General features: G+C 47.3%; 1 protein-coding gene across 1 annotated transcript in view; it reads right to left on the bottom strand.

The window, feature by feature from the left end:
- The window catches only part of C26H16orf96 (chromosome 26 C16orf96 homolog), a 37,460-nt gene extending 30,394 nt beyond the window's left edge, over positions 1-7,066 (bottom strand). The window contains exon 1 of the mRNA XM_087449565.1: positions 6,647-7,066. Coding sequence (XP_087305691.1) covers positions 6,647-7,066 — 420 coding nt within the window. The remainder of the gene's footprint in view (positions 1-6,646) is intronic.
- Positions 7,067-21,891: the final 14,825 nt, after the last annotated feature.

The raw sequence follows: 21,891 nt of genomic DNA, 5'->3' as shown, positions 1-21,891 counted from the left end.
AATACAGAGTTACCAAATGACCCAGCAAGTCCACTCCTAGGTGTATATTCAAGAGAATTGAAAAGGGCCATAAAAATGTTCCCGAATGTTCATAGCAGCATTATCCATAATAGCCAAAAAGTGGGAACAATCCAAATGTCAATCAACTGACAGATGGATAAACAAAATATGACATATTCACAATATTAAATATTATTCAGCCACAAAAAGGAATGAAGTACTGATGCTAAAAGGATGCTAAAGTACTGATGCTAAAGGAATCTTGGAAACATTACGCTAAGTGAAAGAAACTAAACACAAGAGATGACACACTGTATGATTCCATTCATACGAAATGTCCAGAATAGGCAAATCTATAGAGACAGAAAGTAGATAAATGGTTGCTTAGTGCTGGGGATGGGGTGGGGAGGGGATTGAGGGTATAGAGTGGTGATAACTAAAGGGTAACAGGGTTTCTTTTTAAGGTGATAAAAATTTCTAATATTGACTATGGTGATGATTATACAACTCTGTGAATATAACAAAAACCATTGAATTGTACACTCTTTGAATGGGTGAATTGTATGGTATGTGAATTATATCTCAATAAAGATGATTGATAAATAAATAAATAAATATATAAAAAGCATTCCATGTTCTTGGATTGGAAGACTTACTTCCCAAATTGATCTACAGATTCAGCTCAATTCCTATAAAAATGACAGTTGTTTCTTTTTTGCAGAAATTGACAACCTGATCCTAAAATTCATATGGAAATGCAAGACGCAGAATAGCCAAACAATCTGGAAAAAGAAGCACAAAGTTAGAAGACTCATGCTCCTTGATTTCAAAACTTTCTACAAATCTACAGTAATCAAGACAGTGTGGTACTGGCATAAGGAGAAACATATAGATCAATGGAAGAGAATTGAGAGTCCAGAAATATACATTTGCAGTCAATTGATTTTCAATAAGGGTGCCAAAACAAATCAATAGGGAAAGAATAGTCTTCAACAAATGGTGCTGAACAGCTGGATATCCACATGCAAAAGAATGAAGTTGCACCCCTACCTCACACCATATACAAAAATTAACTGAAAATGATTCATAGATCTAAATGTAAGAGACAAACTATAAACTATTTACTCCTATGTAGTAGAAGAAAACATAGGAGTAAATCTTCACGACCTTGGTTAGGCAATGGTTTCTGAGATACACCACCAAAAGCATAAGTGACACCCCCCAAAAAAAATGTGACAAAAGAAACAGATAAATTGGACTTCATCAAAATTTAAAACTTTGTTGGGGCCGGCCCTGTGGCTTGGTGGTTAAGTGCGCGTGCTGCGATGCTGGTGGCCCGGGTTCGGATCCCGGGTGTGCATCGAGGCACCACTTCTCCGTCCATCCTGAGGCCGAGTCCCACATACAGCAACTAGAAGGATGTGCAGCTATGACATACAACTATCTACTGGGGCTTTGGGGGGAAAAAAATAAAATAAATAAAATCTTAAAAAAAAAAAAAAAAAAATTTAAAACTTTGTGTATCAAAGGACACCATCAAGAAAGAAAAGAAAAGACAACTCACAATAATAGAAAATATTTACAAATCATATATCTGACACCATACATCAAGAATATATAAAGAACTGTTACAACTCAACAATAAAAAGACAACACAATTAAAAATGGGCAAATTATCTGAATAGACATTTCTCCAGAGAAGATATACAAATGGCTAATAAGCACATGAAAGATGCTCATCATCATTAGTCACCAGGGAAATGCAAGTCAAAATCACAGTGAGATATGCTTCACATCCACTAGGATGGCTATACGCAAAAAGGCAGAAAATAAGTGTTGGTGAGGATGTGGAGAAATCGGAACTCTCATACACTGCTGGCAGGAATATAAAATGGTGCAGTCACTTTGGAAAACTGTCTAGCTGTTCCCCAAACTTGAAACATAGAGTTATCATATGATCCAGCAATTCCACCTCTAGGTATATAACCAAGAGAAATAAAAACATATGTTCACAGAAAACTTCGACCTTGATTCTCTAAAACCCCAAGTGTCTTTCATGCCCTTAAGCTTTGTTAGGAAATTCCCAAAGACCAATTACAATTTAAAATCATTTTAATTGTGGGATATACAGCAGGAGTTTTTGGTTGGCAGAGTCAAATGAGGAGGGAGTTTTGAAATCAAAAAGCAACAACAGGTTACAATCCCCTAATGGGGACCCACGAGTTTATTTATGGAAACAGAGTTAGCCAGAACAATCTTTTTTTTTTTTTTTTGTGAGGAAGATCAGCCCTGAGCTAACATCTGCCAATCCTCGTCTTTTTTGCTGAGGAAGACTGGCCCTGGGCTAACATCCGTGGCCATCTTCCTCTACTTTATATGGGATGCTGCCACAGCATGGCTTGACAAGTGGTGCGTCAGGGCAAGCCCGGGATCCGAACCGGTGAAGCCCAGGCCACCGCAGCAGAGCGCGCGCACTTAACCGCTTGCGCCACCAGGCCGGCCCCAAGAACAATCTTAACAACAAACAGCTGACACAGTCCCTCCTTTTCTCTTGTGAGGCCTCCACGAGACAGCCAGGGACTTCCAAATGCAGCTTCACATTCAGGGCCGCTTCGGAGACGCAGGCGGGGCCTGGGAATCTGCAATTCTGGAAAAGGTCAGGCAGGTGCGGGAAGCCCCGGGTCGGTGCCGTGCACAAAGCGGGGAGCCCAGGTTTTCTAAACCAGCAGTTCTCAACGGGGCGACTTGGCCCCCAGAGGGCATTTGGCAGTGTGGAGACACTTCTGGTTGTCACAACTACAGGGCACTTCTGGCACCTAGTAGATAGACGCCAGGGACACTGCTCAACATCCCACAGTGCACAGGACAGTCCCCACCACAAAGAAGTATCCCGCCCAAAGGTCAACAGCGCTGAGGGAGAGAAACCCTGCAATCTAAGCCCGCTGAATAAGGACTGTTGCAGTGCCCAAGCCCCCACATCTGGCGGTGTGCTGACCAAGGGCACTGGCCCTCAGGCCACGCCTCTGAGTCCTCCCAAACCTCCTCTTGTGAAGCCCCCTTAGTGACTGCCCTAGTTTCCCTGGCACCATTCACCCTGTCTGGGGTGGGTGCTAGGGCTGGTGGGCTTGTCTTTCCCCACTTTGAGTCCACGCCCCTTGACAGCTGCCCATAAAGGGCAGCATTTGGTCTGCCAGCCCCACTGGCTGGGGGATGCAGACACTTAGTTAAGCAGCTTGCATATCCTAGAACCAGCGACCATGGCAACGCCCTGCAGTGGGTCACTGTGGTAACCCAGGCAACCTCAGCCAGGCAGGACAGGGCGACATTCTCTCAGGGTGGGGACACTCCTAGGTGCACAAACAGTCCTCTGAGGGCTGCACAGCCAGGTCCAGACCTGCCCACCAGCCCCCTTGGTGAGCTGGCCGGGTCACTCGAGTACTCATGCATTCCAGAAGCCTTCATCCACCAAGGGGGGCCAAGGGTAGGCTGCTCCGGAGGGGCTGGCACCTTGGACATTTGTGCCCACCTCTCTAGCCTCCGAGGCCCTCCCTAATCTGCCCTCGGCCACCCATGCAACCTTCTTTGTCTCTAGCAACAATTTCTGTCTTCAAGTTATCTTGTCTGATACCAGTATAGCCACTCCAGCTCTCCTCTGGTTACGGCTTGCATGGAATACCTTTTTCCATCCTTTTACTTTCAACATATATGTGTCTTTGAATCTAAAGTGTGACTCTTGTAGACAGTATATAGTTAGATTATGTTTTGTTTGTTTTTTAAATCAATTCTACCAATCTTTATTGGTTTGTGTGCGGTAAAAACACACAATATTAAAGTGAAAAAATCAGTGGCATTTAATACATACACAAGGTTGTGCAACCATCACCACTATCTAGTTCCAGAACATTTTCATCACCCACAAAAGAAACCTTACACCCACGAGCAGTCACTCCCATTGCCCCCACCCCCAGCCCCCGGCAACCACTCATCCACTTTCCATCTCTACGGATTTGCTCACTCTGAACGTTTTACATATACGGAATCATGCAACATGTGGCCCTTTGTGTCTGGCTCCTTCCACTTGGCTTGATGACTTAAGGTTCATCCATTCATCCACGTTGTCGCTTTGCCTCTCTCGCCCAGCATCAGCCTGCCTTGGCCAGAATGAGTTCCCCGTCTCTCCCACAGACACCGAGCATGTTCCTGCAGGGCTCCCAGGTGCCTGACTTTGCTGAGGTCCCAATCCAGCCCATTTCCCTGCTCACGTCAAATCTCTGAATAATGATAATAACAGCAAACACTCTTGGGCACCTAAAATACGTCGGGCTCTGAGCTAAACACCTCCCGTGCATTATCTCCTTTGGCTGTAATTCTCGCAAGAATCCTGGGAGGAGGAAATCGTGACCATTCCCCCGCTTTTCCAGGTGGTAAGTGGCAGCACGCTTAGCGCCTCACATGCAAATGGTTTAGAACTGGATAGAAGTGGTGCTTGTGAAACATTGTCAATGTACTAAATGCCACCCAATTGTTCACTTGAACGTGGTTGATTTTATGTTATGTGAATTTCACCTCAACTTGAAAAACAAGAGTGCCAACCTAAGATATCCTACTCCTAGTCTTGCTACCTGCTACGAAGATGCAGCTGGACACCCCAGTGAGCACAGACTGGCTCAAAGAGGATCCGGGACGTGCGACCTCCACGGACAGGAGGACGATGACCCCTGGGATGGATAGCTAAGCCCAGATGGCCCATCATTACCCTATCCCCAGCCACACCAGGCCCAAGGGACCACACAGAGGGAAATGTGGGTGCCACTGTGGCCTCCACCAGCGATGGTTGTCTGGCCCAGTCACGCTGGTCCTTTGTCAAGCAACATCTGTGTTGGTCTCGATAAACATGTTGTATGTAGGCTGGAGTGCAGCTGCAATTTCCAAGCTGTGGGGTCTGTCCTCGCCCTCTGGTCCCTGTCTCTCACGCCCTGGCTCCAGCTGCCTCCTGTCTCCCGAGTCCTGGGCCCGCATCTCTCCCTGTCTGCTGGCCCATTATCTCCCCTGGAACATCTCACCAGCATCTCACCCTACCAGCTCCCCTTGCACTCCCACGTCCCGCCCACGGCCCTTCCCTCAGCTGGTGTCCAGTTCTCTGGACTGAAAGAATCTTCTCGAAAACAGCCCTTCCTTTCTGCCCCCACCACACCTGATGTGCTGTCCTACTCTCTGGGCCAGGTGGTCATGGCTCGTGGCCTCCCTGGCCTTCCTACTCCTAGTCTTGCCTCCTTTTGCTGATCCCTGCCCCTGAGGCCAGACCAGCCTTCTCCGGGGGCAGCTCAGCTCACATCCAGGTCCCTACGGGAAAGACTGCATGCCTCCCACAGTCCATCTGCTGGATGAGAACAAACACCTCTCCCTGGCATCTGAGGACCCCCAAGGTGGGGCCCCAGCCAGCTTTCCAGCTCATTGTCCACCACTCTCCTCCAGGGATGAGCCAACAGGACTATCCCTTATGCCCCAAACATGCCCAGTGCTAGCTCCTGCCACTTCCTCCTCTGGAAGGCCCCCTTCCACTCTGCCTGCTGAACTTCTATCCATCTTTCCAGAACCATCTCAACCTGCTTCCCCCCCGACTCCCTTCCCCCAAAGCTCTGTTCCTAGTTCTCTTTATGGCTCGTGCCTCAAAATGGTCCCTCGGAGTGATGGATGTTCTCCATCCACCCCTGCACATCCACCCTCCACCCCTGCCACACGCTCAGTGCCCTTGGAGGTTGACCCACGGCACTGCACTCACCAGACCCCTGGCCCTCTGACTTCTGGCCCTCTGGTTTGGCCAATGGGAGGAAGGGGGGACGGAGAGGCTGGGTATTTATTTCCCAAGATCCAAACTCTTCCCGCAAGGCTACAGCTCCTGATGGATCACTGTGTGCTGGGCGGCAAGGCCGGCGAGCATGAGGGCAAGGCAGGCCTCGGGTCACGCAGGCTCGGCTCGTCTCCTTCTCCGCCATTGCTGGCTGCTGCGCCTTCAGCAAACTGATGAAGCTTTCTGAGCGTCAGTTTCCTCACTTATAAAATAGGGATAATGCTCTCCCCCTTTCCACGTGGCTAGTTCCTATAGGTTTTTATTCACTTGCTTTCTGTCTGTCTCTCTCGCTAGAACACGAGCTCCTATTCACTGTGACTACCGTGGGGCCTCGCCCATTGTATGTCCTCAATCATTTGTTTTTTATTCAGGTGAGATTCACATAACACACAATGAAACATTTTAAGGTGGATAATTCAGTGGCATTTAGTGCATTCACAGTGTTGTGCAACCACCACCTCGATCTAGTTCCAAAACTTTCTCATCATCCCAAAAGGAGACCCCGTAACCACTAAGCAGTCTCTCCCCATTCCCCTCCCCCCCAGCCGGATGTGCCTGTTCTGGTCATTTCATACGAACGGAATCACACAACACGTAGCCTTTTGTGTCTGGCTTCTTTCCTCAGTACTTGATGTGGGACGCAAGCTGGGAGCTTTGGTGCTGAAGGACACCAAAGCCGCATTCCTCCCCGTTTATGGGGAGGGCCCATCACAAGGGGGCACAAGGGAATAGTGGGTGAGATGCCTGGGATGAGAGCAAAGGGGACAGGAAGCTTCTGGAAGCCAAGCGGCTTACCTTTGCTGTGGCTTCTTCGTTGCCCTCCACCATCTTCCGGAGCTTTATCAGGTGCCACAGTTCCTGGGCGGGCTGGCCCATGCCCCGGCTGCCCTCCAGCAGCTGAGAGGTGGACGGCAGGTCCTGCAGCGTGGCCAGCTGGCTCTCCATCTTGTCGATGCGGCTCACCACGTGGTCAAAGACGTTGCTAAGCCTCTTCATGGGACTGAGGATGGGCTGGGCATCTCCTTCTCGGGGCATGAACATGACCTGCGAGGTCTGAAGGAAGTCTTCATCTCCCGAGAGGTCCTTCTTGAGCTCGGCCATGTGGATGTGCTCCAGGATGCCCTGGAGCAGGAGATGCAGGGCCTTGAAGTTCACCACCCCGCACTGCGGGATGGCGATGTTGACCAGCTCGGAGAACGTGAGCGAGAAGCTCATTCTGCCAGGGGGTCGGCTAGGCTGGGATTCTGGGCGTCCTTGGGGAAAGCAATGGCTTTCAGTGGACCTGAGAGCTGCACAGACAGGTCCGCGAGGCCTAGAGAGGCTGCAAGTCACAGTGGTTAGGGAGAAAATGACCTTTGTCCTGGCCGGAGCTCAGATGAGAGTTTCTGGTTGCTAGGACACCGAAGAACATGGGCAAGCGGCCGTGCTTCCGAGAGCCTGGAGTGGGCAGAGTAGATGCTCAATTAATAGTTGATGACTGTTTGGACAGACGAATGGTCAGGCTTTTAACTCAAGCCCTTGAATTACATAAGACCAATAACCCTTTCCAAGAAGCATGCAGAGAAGGTGACCGAGAGATAGCTCGCTCCTCAGAACTCTCTAGAATCAGGACAGAAAACAGAGCTCTTGGAGTTAGGAACCCCAGGTTCCCACTCTGGAAGCCCAACAAACCAGGTGAAATGTAAGCTCCTTAGCTGATCATGAAGCCCTGAGTTTCTTCTCAGCTGACAGAGGGGGAACTGACGCTTGAGTAAACACTTCTTCCTGCACCTATGTAAGTACTATGTAAATACCACAGGTCAAGTAGAACAGTTCGTGACTGGGCTTAAAAAAAAGAGCCAGCTGGGTATCTAGGGAAAGACCAGGCGTGTTTCCATGGCCTGTGTGTGGCAATCGAGGCCCTTGACTTCAGGATCTGGCACCAGAACCAATAGCTGGTTTTATTTCTGATCATGGCCTGTGTTGTGGGTGGCTGATGGCTTCTGACCAGAGTCTTTTTTTTTTTTTTTTTTTTATAATTTTATTTATTTATTTTTTTCCCCCAAAGCCCCAGTAGATAGTTGTATGCCATAGCTGCACATCCTTCTAGTTGCTGTATGTGGGACGCGGCCTCAGCATGGCCGGAGAAGCGGTGCGTCGGTGCGTGCCTGGGATCCAAACCCGGGCCGCCAGCAGCAGAGCGCGCGCACTTAACCGCTAAGCCACGGGGCCGGCCCTGACCAGAGTCTTAAGTCCTGCAACTGCCCCGTGAAAGGACTCGACAACTCACCCCGTGTGAAAGCGGGAGCCTCTACCTGCCGTCCAGCTGCAGACCACATTCTCTGACCCTTCTCCTGACCCACCACATGCGGCGACTGGGAAGCTCTGGATATCATAGCGGGGGTTCTGAGGTCTGACCTCGCCCACGCTTGGCTAGAAGGGGGTGTGGAGGAAGAGTAGAGCAGCCCTGACAGCGGGAACCGGCCTGGCACCATCAGCCCTGGAGTCACTGGGAGGCCTTGGCATGCGCCTGTGAACACAACTTCACAGAACACGGCACCCCTCTGCCCCACCCCCGTGATGGGCCAGGACAAAATAAGACCAGTCGTAATCAGGTCTGAACTCGACAAAAACAAGAATACTGTCCAAACCCCAAACACCACCAAAGAGCCCGGTATCCCGGCTAATGTGAGTGACTGCTGCTCCTTCACCCCCCAGAGCTTTAGTTCTGCTTCATTCCTCTCACTTTCTAGATAAGACTGACTAAAATACCCAGTCACAGAAACCTCTGCTTCCTGACAGTACCCAATCCAGAACACCCCCTCAATCCCCTAACATGGACCCCAATCCTATAAGTCCTTCTAACCTAACCCTGTGAGATGCCCCTAGGTTCCCCATTGTGTTGTAAGACCTACAAATTCAAGCACTGCCTTGACATCTTTGAGCTGCACAGGCCCCCTTGAGTCCCCCTGTTCTTGTCAGATGTACCCCCCACCGAGCAGGAGAGGGTCCCCTCCAAGCTAGTCCCCCAGACCAGCTGCACTCCACCCTGTCCTCAGTCTGAAGGGCCTCAGTCCCCCGCCAGCCTCTGAAACTTCAAACAAGCCAATCACACCCTCCTGCGGGAACCAGGGGGCACCCCACCCCTGTTACCACAAAGCCTGCAGCCCACAGCCCCTGCTGGTTCACTCTGTTCTTTTTTTTAATTTATTATTTATTTATTTATTTATTTATTTATTTATTTATTTATTTATTTTTTGTGAGGAAGATCAGCCCTGAGCTAACATCCATGCCAAACCTCCTCTTTTTGCTGAGGAAGACTGGCCCTGGGCTAACATCTGTGCCCATCTTCCTCCTCTTTATATGGGATGCTGCCACAGCATGGCCAGAGAAGCGGTGCATCGGTATGTGCCCGGGATCCGAATCCTGGGCCGCCGCAGCAGAGCGCGCGCACTTAACCGTTGTGCCACTGGGCCAGCCCCCGGTTCACTTTGTTCTTGAGTGCAACCCCAAGTGGCCCAGCGTGGCGTGCAGTGTCCTCCTTCCCGCCCGGCTACACATGTGTATACATATATATATATATGTATATATATATATGTAGAGTATACATACATGCATACGTAGAGTATCTGTGGCTAATAACTGCTGTCCATCTCTTCTGTCCAGTGCAGGTCTCGTACTAGTGAGGGTGGGGGTCCCTCCTACACCAATGGGGTGATTGAGGGGTAATCAGAACACCAATTAGAACACAATGTGTGTTCCCCCTCATTACAACAAGTCAGTAAGCTCAACTTTGCTCAACTACAGTGGGTTCCTGGTGGTCTTGGCTGGAAGGGTTGACCCACTTATGAAAAACCTTGCAGCAGCCAGAGCTTTTGGATTTGGAACTGCAGACAAGGGACTGTGGAGCTGTGTTACTATGGAAGCATAAGCGAGACCTTCCTAGGTGGGCAAGGGAAGATGAGGGAAATGGGTAGTTCAGTGCAGCAACAAGACTGGAGAGGTGGGGCCGGACCAAGGGGCTCCCCATGGGCTTTACAAAGAAATGTGAGTGACAGAATTTGAAGCAATTCTTGGTCACTGGGGGCCAGGCTGGGTAAGTGGGTGTAATGGCTCTGTCATTTTGGGGGATGGCCAGCATCTGAAACCATCCTGTGTATGGGGGGGGGTCTCCACTTCAGGAGTCCTGGTGGGAGGTGGAGTGTCGGTTACTAGTTTCCCAGCTGACTGTTAAGCCAGGGCGTGGGCATTTAGAGAAGTGTCCCAGTCAGCGATGACAGCTTCCGGGGCCCATGCTGTGTGCTCCTCCAGGATCTAAGACAGGGAAGCTACTAAGTCAGCCCAGGTTGCAACAGTTCAGAGAGGTCTGGTCTCAGGCCTTCAGGGCAAGCGCTGCAGGCCGACTGCAGAGACACTCATTCACGTCCCAGCACCCGCCCCGGGCCTGGCATTGACTCTTCTCTCTTCTCTTCAACTGATATTTACTGAGCACCTACCAGGTGCCAGATGCTGCTATTAATTACGGAGGAGACCACAGGGAGCAGGTCTGAGGAGTCTCTGATCTCACTGGGCTTGCAGGCTAGTGGGGGAGACAGACGCTTATTTTACAACAAAGAAAAAATAACTTCAGGTAGTGATAGGAGTTATTAATACAATAGAAAAGGACAAAATGGGAATGGGGGATGGGCACTAATTTGATAGGGCTGTTGGGATAGGGCCTCTAAGATGGCCCCCAAAGATACCCCTTGGGGTTCACCCCTCGTGTGGTCTCCTCCCACACTGTACCAGGGCATGGAGACTAATCACCAAAACAAAAAATAACAAGTGTTGGAGAGGATGTGGAGAAAAGGGAACCCTCATACACTGCTGGTGGGAATGCAAACTAGTACAGCAACTATGGAAAACAGTATGGAGATTTCTCAAAAAACTAAAAATAGAAATACCATACGACTCAGCTATCCCACTATTGGGTATTTATCCAAATGACTTGAAATCAACAATCCAAAGAGAGTTATGCACTCTTATGTTCATTGCAGCATTATTCACTATAGCCAAGACGTGGAAGCAAGCAACCCATGTGTCCCTCGACTGATGAGTGGATAAAGCAGATGTGGTATACATATACAATGGAATACTACTCGGCCATAAGAAAAGACAAAATTGTCCCATTTGCAACAACATGGATGGACCTTGAGGGTATTATGTTAAGCGAAATAAGCCAGACAGAGAAAGACAAACACCGTATGATTTCACTCATATGTGGAAGATAAACTAACACATGGACAAAGAGAACAGATTAGTGGTTACCAGAGGGGGAGGGGCATGGTGGGTGGGCACAAGGGGTGAAGGGATGCATTCATACGGTGACTGACAGTAATGAACAACTGAAATTTCACAATGTTATAAACTATTATGACATCAATTAAAAAAAAAGGGCACTCAGAGCACCGGTCTGCATCTATGTGCTCACATGCATTCAATCACTTCACATTAAGAATGGCAAGATTTGGGAAAGTTGTGTATTCTGCAGGTGATTTGATGCTGCTGAATCAAAACACTTACAATGAAAATGCAAAAAAAAAAAAAAATCCAATGTGTTAGATTTGAAAGGATCCACAAACTTTAAAATCATGTCATTTTACATCTGGAAATAAAACACTTGTTACACAAATGAAAGACCTAAAGACCCGGCAGCTTGTGTGGAAGAGGCCACCGTGCCACTCCACAGGATGTCTTGGCTTCCAGGAGGATTTGCTGTCCCTGGGTAGGGACCCGGCCTTGAGGTCAACAGACAGCAGCTGAGATCTGGCACCATTCAGTGCTGATGGCAGAAGCCTAATTCAGACAATTTCAGGACAAACTTGTCACTGGGACATTCTTTGAATGGCTCGTCAGAGCCAGCAGCCAATTAACATGATTGGAAATGAGAAGTAGCATTTTTTTTTCCTCCCAAATAAATTGACATCAAGATTAAATCAGTTCTGCAAAGTGCCATTCATCCACTTTGCCCAGGCAAGCCATTTTTCATGCTGGATAAATAGCTAAGAATGATAACCTTTCTTCTCTCGCTCCAGGAAGAACTGAGCGGGAGGACTGCTGGTGAAGGATGAGGGTTTGTGGTGAATGTCAGCTGTTTCTGGCTGCCTAGTATCTGGACATCTGCTTATTTGGGATGGGGGTGGGGGATCTCACAACAGGTGCAGGCGACCTGCTCCCTGCTCAGAAGCTGGCCGTCCAGTCAGATCTCCCCCACCCTACCCACCAAGGTCTCATTTGTGTTTAGGTGTGACAACTCAACAAGGCAACTGCTGTCCCTGGTTCTGAATTTCAGGACCAATATTTTAAAAAACCTCTTTAAATACAAATCGGCTCTGGACTAACCTGCTGGAAGCTATGGAGCTGCGAACTAAGCATGGTCTGGGGGTGGCATGTGGGACTGCAGTGACTCAGCCACTTCCCACGTCAGGCAAGACACCTGATCTCACGAAAGCCACTTACCTCCCTGAGCCTCAGCTTTCTTGTCTCTAAAATGGGGTTAACGGCTCTTATTTCACTATGATGAAGAGCAGATGCAAAGGGAAGGGGATTTTCAGGACAACCCCAGTGCAATCAAGGGCCCAGTGGCCGGGTCACTGGGCAATGGCACACTAAGCTTCCCAGGGAGGCTGTCCTGGGGTGGCATCTTGGCCAGGCTCAGCTTCCTGGTTCCAACCAGAGCTCAGTTCCCCAGCCAGGGAACATAATTCTTTGAGCAACCATGACCTTCCAATCGAGTCCTTTTCTGCTCAGGTGAGAGAGTCAGCTTCTGGTGCTCGAAACCAGGAACCCCGGACTGGTCCAAAGTGCTCATCTGTGAGGCTGGCTAAACATCACAGTCAGGAAAACGCAGATGGAACTCAGTGGCAAGGAGCAGGTGGGTGTGTGTCTAGGGGAGGGCACAGCCAACCAGAGCCTGCACTCGCTGGTCCCCTGATGCTCGCCCACCCAGGAGGGTGTGTCCAGGTGGGAGTAGGGGCTGCAGGTGCCCAAATTTCTTCTTAGGGGGCATAAAATATAAGTTTGCATTTGCACTGGGACCTGGTCAGGACACTGCCCAGCTCCCTTAACAAGACCTCAGACCAGAGGTTTCCGAGGACTCTTGGGAGATGCCCAGGGAACTTCTAGATGCCTTCCTCCCCCTAGTCACCCACATCACATCCTTCATCTGGCCCGACTGAATTTTCCTCCTAAATATCTCCCACTTCCATCCACTCCCCTCCTTGTCCCTCGCCAGCCCTACAGTCCTTTGCTTAGGACAAAGGACCTAAGCACTTGACGTGGTCTACAGGACGCATGCCTGGGCCCACCTCTTACCTCTTTACCTCAACTCATAGCAGCTTTCTCTGCTCTCTGACTATAGCACACTGACTTTCTTTTTTAAAATTGTGGTAAAATATACATAACGTGAAATTTATTATTTTAAGTGTACAGTTCAGTGGCATTACGTACATTCACATTGTTGTGCAACCATCACCATCATCGATCTCTAGAATTTTTCTATCCACCCAAATGAAACTCCGTCCCCATTAAACAACAACTCTCCATTCTCCCCTCCCCTAGCTGCTGGCAACCACCCTTCTACTTTCTGTCTCGATGAGTCTGACGACTCTAGGTACCTCATATAAGTGGAATCATACAGTATTTGTTCTTTTGTGACTGGCCTATTTCACCGAGCATAATGTCGTCAAGGTTCATCCGTGTTGTAGCATGTGTTAGAATTTCCCTCCTTCTTAAGGCTGAATAATATTCCATTGTATGTATATGCAACACTTTGCTTATCTATTCATCCATCAATGGATGATGGACACTGGGGGTGCTTCCATATCTTGGCTATTGTGAATAATGCTGCTATGAACACAGGTGTACTTGAAATACCTGTTCAAGTCCCTGCTTTCAATTCTCTTGAGTATATAACCAGAAATGGAATTGCTAAATCATACGGTAATTCTATGGTTAATTTTTTGAGAAATTGCCATACCGTTTTCCATGGTGGTTGTATCATTTTACATTCCTACCAGCAACGCACAAGGGTTCCAACTTTCTTGAATCGTCACCAGAACTTGCTATTTTCTGATAATAGCCATCCTAACAGGTGTGAAGTGGCATTTCATTATGGTTTTAATTTGCATTTCCCTATGATTAGCGACGTTGAGATCTTTTTATGTGCTTATTGGCCCATTTGTATATCTTCTTTGCAGAAACATCTATTTAAGTCCTTTGCCCATTTTTTAATTAGGTTTTTTTTTCTTGTTGAGTTACAGGAATTCTTTATATATTCTGGATATTAACTGCCTATCAGACATACACTTTTCAAATTAACTTTTTTTTAGTCCCTTTGTCTTTGTCCTATTCCTTCCTGCCCCAGGGCCTTTGCATATGTAGTCTCCTTGGCTGAAACACTTTTCCTTCTCATCTTTACCTGGGAAAGAGAACTCCTACCTATCCTTTAGACCTCAGCTCAGCCATCACTTTCCAAGGGAAGGCTTTCCCACCTCCTTGATTAGGGTAAATGTCCCCTACTCTGGAATCTTAGCACTTTTCGTGTCTTTTCTTCACATGCTTGTCATGGTCATCTGTGTGGCTATTTGATTAGTGCTGTTCTCCTCTACTACTCCATGAGTTCCTGGAGGAAGATCTTATCTTCCTTCCGATAGGAGATTGCTTCTAGCAAGCACATAGTAGGTGCCCAATAAACACTGATTGAATGAATGAATAAAACAGTCATTTATAGAGAGCCTTTTTCCTAAGAAGGACCACAAATGGAGATATTTGCTTCTTTTGGCAAACCTCCAGATGAGTAGAGGAAGGCTGATTTTTACCTTCTGCCATAACAATATTGACTGCCCCTGTCAACTCACATAGAGTGGATCAAATAACAGAAAAGAACTTGCAGACAATCTGAAGCTACACCCTAATAATGTGTTCAGGGAACCACTGTGGTCAGATACTGAATTTACAGTTTCTTTAATCCAAACAATAATACTATAAGACAGAGATCATCCTTATTTTTCTTTTAGCATTTTGAATATATCATCCCACTCTCTTCTACCCTCCATTGCTTCTGATGATAAGTTAGCTCTTAATATTATTTGGGTTCCCTTGCAAGTGAAGAGTCATTCTTCTATTGCTGTTTTCAAGATTTTTTTCTTTGTTTTGTTTTTTAACTATGATGTGTGTGGGTGTGGATCTCTTTGAATTTGTCCTACTTTGAGGTTCTTTGAGATTCATGAAGTTCAGATTAATGAGTTTTAAGTGCATTTGGGAAGTTTTCAGGCATTATTTCTTTGAATATTTTTTATGCTCCTTTCTCTCTCTCCTCTCCTTCTGATACTCCCGTTACACATATGTTGGTGCATATTTCTCTGAGGCTCTTTTCATTTTTCTTCATTCTATTCTCTCGTTTTCTTTGTATTGCATAATCTCTGTCAATCTAGCTTCAAGCTTGCTAGTTCTTTCCTCTGCCAGTTCAAGCACTACTGCTTTATAGATAAGGAAATGAAGATCAGAAAACTTAAATAGGGGGCCAGCCCAGTGGCGTAGTGGTTAAGTTTGTGCGGTCCACTTCGGTGGTCTGGGGTTCGCGGGTTTGGATCCCGGGTGCAGACCTATGCACTGCTCATCAAGCCACGCTGTGTCGGTGTCCCATATACAAAACAGAGGAGGATGGGCACAGATGTTAGCTCAGGGCCAATCTTCCTCAGAAAAAAGAGGAAGACTGGCAACAGATGTTAGCTCAGGGCGGATCTTCCTCACCGAAAAAAAAAAAAAGAAAACTTAATTTACTGAAGGTCACACATAGCTAATAAGTGGCAAGGCCAGTCCTGCCAATCACTTATTCAATCAATTATTCACTCAATAAATATTTACTGAATGTCAACTATGTACCCGAAACGACTCTAGGGACTAGAGAAAACCAAACAGACAAGATTCCTGCCCTCATGAAGACAGCAAACAAGTACACAAACAGATAAATAAGGTACCTGAGATAATGGTAAGTGCTGTGGAGACAATGAAGCAGGCAAGGAGATAACGGGGGGGAGGTGCTCAGGTGTCTGTGGAGGTGACATCTGAGCTGAGACCTGAAGAGAGGGCATTGCTGTAGCTCCTTCAGGGCAGAGACGTTTCTCCTTCTTCTCTGTCTCTCCAGCCCCAGAACACAGAGCCCAGCACATAGGAGGAGCTCAGTAAATGTTTGCTAAATGGATGACAGATGCGAAGGAGCCGCCAACTCTCATGGGCAATATCAATGATAGAAATATTACAAAATAGGGCCGGCCCTGTGGCTTAGCGGTTAAGTGCACGCGCTCTGCTACTGGTGGCCTGGGTTCGGATCCTGGGCGTGCACCAACGCACTGCTTCTCTGGCCATGCTGAGGCCAAGTCCCACATACAGCAACTAGAAGGATGTGCAGCTATGACATACAACTATCTACTGGCGCTTTGGGGGAAAAATAAATAAATAAAGTTTAAAAAAAAAAGAAAGAAATATTACAAAATAGACATTAACGTCAAAATTACTCATGTTTCCATTTAGAATCGTTTAGAATTTATTTATTTATTGATTTTTTATTTTTTGTGAGAAAGATCAGCCCTGAGCTAACATCCATGCCAATCCTCCTCTTTTTGCTGAGGAAGACCGGCCCTGAGCTAACATCTATTGCCAATCTTCCTCTTTTTTTTTTTTTCCCCTTTTTCTCCCCAAAGCCCCAGTAGATAGTTGTATGTCATAGTTGCACATCCTTCTAGTTGCTGTATGTGGGACGTGGCCTCAGCATGGCTGGACAAGCAGTGTGTCGGTGCGCGCCCGGATCCGAACCTGGGCCGCCAGTAGTGGAGCGTGCACACTTAACCGCTAAGCCACGGGGCCGGCCCTGTTTAGCATTTAAATATGAAGGTCTGGCCATACCGAGTATTGGTGAGGATATGACCAGCAGGACTCTCATATGCTCTGGTGGAGTGTAAATTGGTAGAAGTACTTTGGGAAACTTTGTGGCAGGGTCTACAAAGCTGAACATACGCATACCCTTCCACTTTCATTCCTAGCCATTCCACTCCTCAGTGGGCACCCGACAGAAATATACACAGACCATGCACTAGAATGTCTGTGACAGCAACCTCATATGGTTAAAAATGCCCATCTGGAAATTACTCAGATGCCCATGAACAGCACAACAGACAAGCTGTGATATATTCCCATAATGGACTATCATACAGAAGAGAACGAACACTGACAACTACGTGCAACAATACAAATGACTCCGTAGATATAAAATTCAGCAAAAGAAGCCATATACAAAAGAGCTCATACTGTATGAAACCATTTCTATAAAAAGTACAAAAACAGAGAAAATTAACCTTTGCTGTTAGAAGTCAGGAGTGTGGTGACCCTGGAGTGACCTCACGCTTGGAAGGGAGCATGAGGCAGGTGACTGGGAAGTGGGCACATCGGTGTGTTCCCTTTGTGAAAATGCATTACACTGCATGCTTCTGATAAGAGCACTTTTCTGTATCAAAGGTCTGGGAATCCGCAACAATTCAAACAAATCAATGACCCAACAATGTGGATTCACAGGGGTGGCGGGCTCCCTTCCTGTCCCGTGCTTGGTGTAAAGACAAATTTTTGCAAAGAATGGGCCTGAGAATGACAGCTTCCTCTCTCCCCTCGTGCTGGCTCACACCGTCTCTGGAGAGCAGCTTGGGAAGTGAGGAGACCATCAGCCTAGAGGCACAAAAGCTGGGGTCTGCCGGCCACTGGCTCTGCAATTCTGAGCACGTTACACTCTCCGCTCAGCTTGAGGTAAATGTGCATAGGCTCCTTGTGGGAATGAAGAGAGCTGTGCGTGTAAAGTGCTTATCCTGGTGCCTGGCATAGAGTCAGTGCTCAGTGATGTTAGCTGCGTCTCCCAAAATGATCACTTGATTTTGTTTGAGGGTTTCAAGCCAATCAGGCATCAGCCTGATGGGTGGAGGGGGGTTAAGGAGGAGGCAGAGGATTGTGGGAGGACAGCAGTGCCCCAGTGATGCTCAGGCTCTGCTCCAATGGGCAGAACCCCTTTAGTCACCTGGAGCGCTGCATTACAAATCTGCACACAGTATGCTCCAACTGGCTCCAATTTATAATAGAATACAAAACCAGGCAAAACCAATCAATTCTTAGGAGTCCGGCTTTCTGGTGGGGGAGTGGAAGGGGGTACAGATCAGGTTGCTGGGGATGGTCATGCTCTGTGTCTTGACCTGGAACTGGTTGTGCTAATGAACGAGGTTCGTGAAAATGCAGCAATCTCAATACTTAAGACATGTGCCATTTTTCTTATGGGTCTCAACTTTAATTTTTTTTTTTTAAAGAGTTTATTTATTTTCTTTCCCCCCAAAGCCCCAGTAGATAGTTGTATGTCATAGTTGCACATCCTTCTAGTTGCTGTATGTGGGACTCGGCCTCAGCATGGCCGGAGAAGTGGTGCCTCGGTGCGCGCCAGGAATCCGAACCCGGGCCGCCAGCAGCAGAGCGCGCGCACTTAACCGCCAAGCCACGGGGCCGGCCCCCTCAACTTTAATTTTAACTGGCTTAAGAGAACTAAACCAAGAGTGATGAACATTGCCCCAGCGCTCTGGAACACAGGCTCCAAGTCCGAGAAGGAAAGGCAAGCAGTCCCCTGCACTACCGTTTTGCCAGCAGATGGCACTGGTTGTAGAGACGATGGAGGAGCGCTCACTTTCCCCACCTTTAGGCTGTTTTCTGCACAACCTGGGAGGCAAACAGTTCTCAGGAACCCCGTGACCCAGCCCTGTTGAAGGCCAACAGGCGTTCATCCAGTGTCAGGAGTATGATCTGGCGGCAGGGGCCACTAGGTGCAAAGGCACCTGTCGCTGAAGGCGTGCTGGCCTAAGGCGCTCCAGCTGCCCCAGTTATGGTAACATCTGGACTAAAAATAAAAGGCGGCTGGCTTTGCAGTACAGGTGTGAGGCTTGGAGGCTGGGGAGGCAGGTGACACAGAAGGAGCTGCATGGGTGTGTATGTGTGGAAGGGAGGTGTCTGCAGAAATCCAACGCTCCCCAGGAAAAGGTGAGACAAGCAGTTACAGTGCAAGACGGCCAGTGACAGCTCCTGACCCCTCCTGGGGCAGTCATGGGCTCCTGGTCTCAGATCCACCCCATGAGGATTCTACAGCAAACAATGCGGGTAAGGCCACCCCATCTCTGCACAGAGGCGCTTGCCTTTACTTTCTTGTTTCATTATGTGTCTGATTCTTCCCAAGTTGCTTCGGGTATAGTCTCTACCTATTTTTCTTTTTTATAACTGCTTTATTAAGCTATAATTCACATTCACCCATCTAAGTGTACAATTCAATGGCTTTTAGTATATTCATAGAGTTGTGCAATCATCATGACAATCAATTTTAGGACATTTTCGTCACCCCCCAAAAGAAAAATCCGCACCCATTAGCAGTCACCGCCCCCCATTTCCCCTGAACTCCCCCAGTCCTAGGCAACCACTAATCTTTCTGTCTCTATGAATCTGTCTATTGTGAACATTTCACATAGATGGAATCAGACAACATGTGGTCATATGTGACTCGCTTCCTTCATGTAGCATAGGGTTTTCAAGGTTCATCTATGTTGTAGCATGTGTCAGAATTTAATCCTCTTTTGGCCAAATAATATTCCATTGTATGGCTAGACCACATTTTGTTTTATCTATTTATTAGTTGATGGGTCGTTTCCACTCTTTTGGCTATAGTGAAAGTGAACACTCATGCTATGAATAGGAACAAACACTACAGACATTTGTGTACAGGTTTCTGTGTGGATATGTTTTCATTCTCCTGGGCATATTCCTAGGAGTAGAACTGCTGGGAAGTCTGTGGTTAATCTTTTGAGGAACATTTGCCTTTAGCTTTAAGTGCAAACACAATCCCATCATCTCATTTATTCCTTGATTCCTGTTAACAGCAAGTGGGAGATGGCAGTTCCATTTTTTTTTTTTTTTAAAGATTTTATTTATTCAGTTTTTTCCCCCCAAAGCCCCAGTAGATAGTTGTATGTCATAGGTTCACATCCTTCTAGTTGCTGTACGTGGGACTCGGCCTCGCGTTGGACGGAGAAGTGGTGCCTCGGGGCGCTCCCGGGATCCGAACCCGGGCCGCCAGCATCAGAGCGCGCGCACCCAACCGCCAAGCCACGGAGCCGGCCCAGCAGTTCCATTTTTGTAAGTGAGGGAGCTGAGGCCCAGAGCACCCAAAGGATAGCAAATAATAACAGCACCATTCGTACTGAGAGCTGCCATATGCTGAGCACCATGCAAAGTGACCTCACTGCAGTAAGCCATTCCAACTTCACAACAGCCCTATGAAGCCGGTATTAAATTTATCCCCATTTTGTGGTTAGAAAATTTAAGTATTTTGAACAAGGCCACACAGTGGCGTGGCCCGAGACTTGAATCCAATTCCATCTCAGTAAATTTTAGGCCCTCACTGGCCCTCAAACCCTCTGCTATTCAGTGGACACCAAAGGGTAAGTTTTCACCCAGCGTCTGGCATGGTAAGGTTTGCATGGTCTGCTCTACTTGACTTCTACTGCATGGGACACTCTGGACCCTCTCTCCTCTCTGACCCTCTCCTCAGTCTCCCTGGGTCTTTCCTCTGGATCCATCCTAGAGCCCGTTCCCTTTCTCAAGGGTCTTCCTGCCTCCAATTTCCACCCCTTCCACACTGCCAGAATGACCTGTCTAAAACACAGATCTGGTCAATATTCCCCATTACTACCGAACAGGATAAATTCTACATTCCACAGACTGGGCTATAAGACCCTCATTTTTCCCCACCTGCTACCCTTCCATTTCATACTCTACTATCCAGCCACGAAGAACTGCTTGCATTTCCCCAGAGACACTCCGTATGTCATTTCTCTGAGACTTTGCACAAGCAGTTCTCACTGCTTGGAGTCTCCTTCCCCACTTCTTTCACCTGGGGAACTCCTATACATCCTTCAAGTCCCAAATTCAATATTCATCTCCTTTCCTCTCAATGTCATCTTCCTTCTCTGGGTGCTCCCTCCTCAATCTCTCAAGGTTTGTTTTGACGTCTTCAACACAAGCTGTGATATTGGTCTCCCTAGCTGGAGTGTGTGCCCTCTAAGAACTGAGACTGGGCTTTTTTCCATTCTGTGGATCTCCAGGCCTAGAACAAGGCCTTGCTTGGCTGAATGAGTAAATGAATAAATGTTCTTCATCTGCACTGTCCAATACGGTAGCCACGAGCCACATACGGCTATTGAGCCCCTGAAACGTAGCTGGTCCAAATTGAGGAGTGCTGTAAGTATTAAAATACACACTGGATTTCAAAGACTTAGTGTGGAAAAAAGGATGTAAAATATCTCATTGATAATTTTTTATATTGAAATAGTATTTTGCATGTATTGGGTTAAATTAAACATATTAGTAAAATTAATCTCACCTTTTTAACATAGTAGAAAAAGTTTAAATTACGTATGTGCTGGTCTCCCAGCTTCCTAATTGCTTCTCTTGGTCTAAACCATTCTCCACACAGCAATCAGAATGATTCTTTAAAATGTCAATTGAATCACCGACAGTTGAGTCTCATTTTTAGTGGTAATGTTCCATAAATTTGCTGCAAACCCTAGGGCAAATACAGGGTAAGGTTCCTGCCAGCCTCTGGTCCCAACACTTGCATCAACCAATCAATACATAATCATGTTTTATGAGCGTTTCTGTTTAAAGACATCTTATTTAATATATATTGTTGATTCCATAACATTGAACGCAAGGCCAACAGCACTGTAACTCTTTGCCTGGACAAAGCTTTTCTAACACACAGCCTTCTTGTGCTTAGGAACACTGGACAGCGCTTCAGCACTAGGCTCGAGGGCCACTTAAAACAGCCAAATCGCCAACCAAAAGCACAAAAATGCGAAAAACATCGTACTAAACACACACAAAAAGGACACTTGTTTACAGTATGAGAGCTGAAACAAGAAGGCAGAGTGTCGACTTATTCAGTCTCAGGT

Source organism: Ceratotherium simum, chromosome 26, assembly GCF_057802395.1.
Source record: "Ceratotherium simum simum isolate JZ-2026a chromosome 26, ASM5780239v1, whole genome shotgun sequence".
Lineage (NCBI taxonomy): Eukaryota > Metazoa > Chordata > Mammalia > Perissodactyla > Rhinocerotidae > Ceratotherium > Ceratotherium simum.
The sequence above is the reverse complement of the archived record's forward strand: the minus strand, read 5'-3'. Positions and strand labels throughout refer to the sequence as shown.